Genomic DNA, 6,000 nt, shown 5'->3' on the forward strand with positions numbered 1-6,000 from the left:
CCTGTCAATCCTCAAATGGTGGCTGTTATAGCTTAAAATTTCTGTTAAATGCGTGCGTTGAATTACTTGTTATCCAAGCGTAGCAGCTGCTCCTTACCATTTATTGTTAGCGACCTTAACTGGCCATCTTCTTCAACTTCTACTCTCTCTTGCCCATTCTCAACAATTCTGTAGGACAAAAACACAGTTAGCCCTTTTAAAGCACTGTAAGCAGTTTGAAAATACACACCAGACCTAGTTTTTTTAGATAATGAACTATAACAGAGCACTGCCTGCTTAATGCAACTGTAGTTGGCAAACTTGTATTTAACAGCACAGAAGCCATTAACTAGTAGCCATCTGCATTCTCCCACTGATATTGCTTATTTATAGCAGGAAAACTGCTTTCTGGAAGTTTGAATCCTCCAGTTTGTAGAGCTCACAGTTACAGCTGTCACCTCATACGCTGTCACAGTTGTACTGACACTACGCACTATTATCTAGAACTAAATGTCTTTTGACAGATCAAACTGTACAATCTTGATGTTGCATTTATTACCTACCCCATTTGTTAAATGTGTAATATTCTAGATCAAATCACAATTTTGCATGATGTAAGGCATGCAAGACAGTCTTTAATCCACTTTTAATTTGTGCACAGCAATTAACTTGGAGACCTACTGAATACCAAGATTATGACTACCACGTATGTTGAAAAATTTAAGTATCCCTTGCTGGAAGGAGAGATTATTAAAGAGTTCTATGAGTTTGAGGTTGAGTTTGTTGGGGGTTTTTTTGCTTGTTTTAGAAATGGGAAGATAAGGGATGTTTAAATTATTTTTAGAACAGTTAAAGCCTAAATTTTGATTATGTAAGAATTCTCCCCTCATGATTCAAACGAGGAAGCCACATGGATGAATATAATTTTTTCTGGAGATCAGACTTATTGAAGAGAATACACCCAAATTAAAAACAGAGGGAACGGCTTCTTGCCTGAGGCAAAATATTACAGAGAGAAGATTTTCATTGGGTATGCTGAGATATGAATCTTCTTAGGTACTTTGTGGGCAGACATTCTACAAAGTAACAGGACTTCTCAGAGATAGTAAATATGTCTTCCTAGATGTGCTTAGCCAGGTTTCTTGCTTTTCCCCTGCTTTCTACATACGACAACAAAAGATGTAATAGCAGCATGCCTGAGTTAGCCTATTTTTTATTATTAAAACCAACATGATGCATTATCTTCTTTTGCATAAACACTTTCTTTGATCTCTCTTACCTGGTACAATTCCCTGAAGAGTGGGCAGTTTTCAGATTTTTCTGGAATACCCTCACAGAAAAATATCATGACCACACCAGCACATGATGACAAAGGCTACATTTAAGTGGTCAAGATGACAGGGTCTCTCCATTACAAGAGGAGACAGAAGAACCTTGCACTTTGAAGTATGGGACACAAGTTACCAAACAAAATAATTGGTTCTCCCCTGCTTTTCTGTAAATTTTTATTAAGTACTGAAATTAATTTACTTGTCCAGTACTCCTACAACTTACTGATCATAATGTTCCATGTAGGTTACTGTATAGCTAACTAATATTTGGGTTTCCCAAATGCAGTGATTTCCCTATGACAAACACATGAAATACTGAGAAGATACACTGTGTACCGTACTTGAAAATCCACTTTCCAACAAACAGGAAAAGTTTTCTCCAAAGCAGGTTTCAGTTGCTTATTTCACTTAAGAGATAAAAGAAAATTACTTTTTACACAAAAACTTAACTTCTCTCAAACACTGCCTGGGAAAGCAAGCTACAGCAGATGTTAGGGAAAATTGTTTCGTGTTTCATAATGTTAAAAGCTTCATGATCAACGAAACCAAGCACGCTTTTCTCCTCCAGAAGCTCAAGCTGACTTGGCAGACAGTAGTCAAGGACCATAATAAAAGATGCATCACTACACAGGAGGTTCTGAAGGCCTGGAAGAGCTCCGTTGGAGGTCCCTTTCAAACAGCAAACAAGCTGCAACCTTAATTTTTAATTGGGGCAGTTCTGAAAGCATGTCTTACATATCTGAACCCTCACTGACTATCAAGAGTTTAGACAAAAACACCATCTTCCCCATTTCCACATGCGACAGCTTTAAGTAACTCAGCAATGCCAAGAGGAGTTAGAGAACCCAATAAAACTTTTCCATTTTTCTTTTTAAGCAGAGAAATCCAAGTAATGCGATGACCGCAACAGCAAAAGTAAAAATACACATACATATATATCTCACTATATTTATGTGAGAGTATATATATAGATAGATAGTATCTTTATATGCATGTATTTATAGCTATGTATGTGTCTACATATAGTTTCATACAAACATATTTGCACCACTTACCTCTTCGTAGTAATTTTTCTGCCATTAACTATTTTAGTTGAGGTTGATACTGATTTGAAGTTACCCATCCCACTGCCACCAAATGACGTAGAGGAGAACGAAGTAAGGCCTCCATGTCCCAATGAACCAAACGAAGTAAAACCTATTGGGAAAGAAGGTATTCGACTAAAAATATATTTTTGTATGACCATGGGATCCAAATTTATCATCCCTAGCTTCAGGATGTCCTTAGTTGGTTGCATCAACACAGCACCGGTGACTAGATGGCATTAAACACCAGTGTGAGAACAAAACCATGGCTCCAGCCCCATCAATTTCTCCCATATGGGCCCAAGAGTTCAAATTCCAAATGCATAGCGTTGTCTAAAAACCATTCGTCATCTCCTCCCCTGAAGAAAAGGCATTCAAGCCTATCTGCTGAACTCAACCATTGTACCATTCTTTCCACTCAAGGTAAAGCTAGTAACGTTAATGAATCCAATTTTTGCTTTAATGTAGATGTTGGGATGCCCTGAATTAGCAGGCAGAACAAGTTTTGTATCACAAACATCCCAACTAATACCCAGAATCTTAATACTTGAAACAATGGTGACTACCAGCAACTCTCAGCAACCTCGGAGATACAGCTGTCAGCATTCAAATTGACTACCCCAGAACTGATTCCAAGTAGTACCATGGGTTTTAGGCAAACGTTTTTCCAGGGTGTCTTCAGGACCTTAAATGAAAGCCATCACACCCCCAACCCCTAAAAGCAAACAGAACAAAAACAACTCTAAAGCTATAAAGGAACTGTAGCACCAAAATTAAGAATACTATAAATTCTACCTCTTAGAGATCTGTTTACTTTTCATGAACTTTCAGGTAGACCAAATATTCTAAGTATAGCTTTATTTACATTCAGACTTTACAGAGAGCAGCGTGATTTTAAAAAAAGCAGCCTCAATTTCCTGAATGAAGAAAGCAACTTTTAAAAAAGTATTTATCAGATTATACGGAGATCATTTTAGAACGAAAACTGCATTCCTTGTTAAATGTTGTGGTATTTACCTGTGTCAAATGAAGAAAAACCACTTCCAAAAGCAGGGAATCCACCAAAGGCAGAGAAAAATGATCCACCACCTCTGCTTCTGCTTCCCCTTGGACCCCGCCTGCCCCCAAAGAAGTCCTCAAAAGGGTCTTCTACAAAACAGGAGACAACATTTAAAAGGTCAATATTACTGAGTGATTCCATATTTAATCATGAGGGATTCTTCATTAAAAAAAAAGAAATTTCCTGTTACAGATAAGATTCTTCCTTTGAAATACTTGATGCTATTGAACTGAACAGTCCACCAAAAAAGGCAATTCCTATGCTCCTTTTGGACTAAATTCTGTCTTGCTTTTGGACCTAAAAATAATTATAAAAAGTGGTTATTTTCTTATCATAGCTGTTTAGTGTTAAAAACAGTAAACCTAATGTAGATGCTTTTACATTTTTCAGTGTAACAGAAGTGGCAAGAGCTACAGAAATAATACTATTTCTACCCCATGTCCATATAGCATCATACACTGGAGGTATGATAAAAATAAAATCAGTATTTATTTGAAGCTAACTATGTCCAGTCAGTTAGCATTTGACAGATTTAACACTCTTCAGTTACAGAACTGTGATTTCTCCATACCAAGTCACCACAAGGCAAATCCTTCAGCCGTTCTACAGAACTCCCTGTTGTTGGACTACGGTTTCCCTAGGTGTGGAATACAGAGTAGCACTACAGACAAATTAAACTCTTAGAACTTGAATTTAACAAATCTTAAAATATTGCACACAGGTACCTGAACTTTCTACCTTACATCTATTCAAGATCTATTGTGGATCACCAGGATGAGGAATCTGAAAAGTAACTCTCAGATAGGCTGTATCAATTATCGAAATATAGAAACAGGAGCTAGGGACTGATGACTCATAATCTGAAAGTGTTCAAAGCGTTTATTTTAGCACTTGCCACATTAGGTACTTCAAACACATATTCTGATGCATGTTTAGGCAGAAAAGTATGGAGGTTTACACACAGTGTTCCAAAGAGGCATTCTGTCCCTACTAAGCAGGAAGAAGAGGGCAGAAATAGAGAAAAGGGGTCATGGATAAAATGCTGCTTCAAATTCAAGTAGAACTGTTATGTCATTCAGAACAGCTGTTGTTCCACCCCCAGTAGGAAGACAATAGTCTCTTTCAAAAAAAAAAAAAAAAAAAAGGAAGGGAGGGGAACTCCAGACAACAATACAAGCAATCGTTATTTATCACATTTTCCTAAAAAATAGTTATTACTAGAATTATCTGAAAACTACTTTTTACAAGGGCTCTTAAAACAAAGAGCACCACAGAAAATTACAATCAGAACAGATATTCAATAAACATAGTACCTGCATTAAAATCTGAAAAGTTTAGGCACTTCAACTACTCTCTCCATCAATCACAACTCCCCCAGAATGAGTGTTGTACAGTACCAATGATTTTACCAAGTTTTACAAGTGGGGACTCAATATTGAAAGATAACAGTCTGAAACACTGCTCAGAATACGCTCTTACTGAAAAACACAGAAAGTGGTCATAGCAGCAATAGAAGTATGACAGCCAGGAAAGACTCTTAAAACTGCATTACTTCATAACTACAAATTGACAAAGCAAAGGTCAGAAATGCAGTATTTATTCCACCTCTGGTAACCCCACAAAAAAATCAAAGCTGATTTATGATAAATCACCAAGCTAATACAATAGTGACAGTATTAAAGGAATCAATGCACTAATAAAAAGATATTCGTTACCATCTGGTTTATGTGCAATTACTTAACAAAAGTGAAACATCACAATATATTGATGCTGAACAATGGCAGCTGCTGAGGTTCAGACATATACTCCCATCAGCAAAGACATTAAATGCCAAGGACAACAAAAAAATAACCCTATCCTTCCCCTAGCTTCTACAGTCACTAAATAAAACAAGGCAGGACCCAACTTCTATTTTACATACACTAGACAAGCAAGTGGCAAGATGTGTTTCTACCTCAGGTGTTCTTTTGTTTTGTGCTTTTTTTCATGTAGAAAAAATTTTCTTCAATATAAACATGACCTATTGTTATCTTCAAAACAGTAAAAGTTAAATCAATGCTTGGGCATGGTGATATGGGAACCTACCACTAAAATTATTACTTCCAAAACAAGCACTATGCCCATTTAGAAACAGATTATTTTTTTGTCAGACAAGCATATCAGCTAGCAAGCAAAACCACTGCAGTTAATTGGTTTGTAGTCCAATTTATTCTTGCTAGAGTGACTCATAAGTTAGTTATGAAGGTCATTCACTCACGTGTACAAATGATCTATATTATATTACTCCCACTGTTAAGCTTTCTATTTATAGTCCAATTTTTCCTGTTACCTGGAGTTCAAATAAAAACAAAACAACCTACCATTAAGCTTTGAGTTTTTAATCCTCGCAGTATATCAGCCTATTCTGCAAGTTAATCTCTCCTGGCACAACAGCAGCAGAAACACAAAGGTTTTTAAGGGAGGATCACAGAATCTCCTGGAGATCCCTGCTATCAACCCAGCTTCTAAATGGATTGTTGCCTACTCCTAGACACACAAAAAACCT

The 6,000-nt window shown here is 36.8% G+C and overlaps 1 protein-coding gene across 1 annotated transcript in view; it reads right to left on the reverse strand.

Moving 5' to 3' along the window:
* LOC104620204 (dnaJ homolog subfamily B member 6-like) overlaps nucleotides 1-3,545 on the reverse strand; it is a 36,709-nt gene extending 33,164 nt beyond the window's left edge. Inside the window, exons 1-3 of the mRNA XM_010286354.1 lie at nucleotides 3,413-3,545; nucleotides 2,366-2,507; nucleotides 98-168 (exon numbers count right to left, since the gene is read on the reverse strand). Of these exons, the coding sequence (XP_010284656.1) occupies nucleotides 98-168; nucleotides 2,366-2,433 (139 nt within the window). The 5' untranslated portion in view covers nucleotides 2,434-2,507; nucleotides 3,413-3,545. The remainder of the gene's footprint in view (nucleotides 1-97; nucleotides 169-2,365; nucleotides 2,508-3,412) is intronic.
* Between the last annotated feature and the right edge of the window lie 2,455 nt (nucleotides 3,546-6,000).

This window comes from Phaethon lepturus, unplaced genomic scaffold, assembly GCF_000687285.1.
Source record: "Phaethon lepturus isolate BGI_N335 unplaced genomic scaffold, ASM68728v1 scaffold13014, whole genome shotgun sequence".
Classification (NCBI taxonomy): domain Eukaryota; kingdom Metazoa; phylum Chordata; class Aves; order Phaethontiformes; family Phaethontidae; genus Phaethon; species Phaethon lepturus.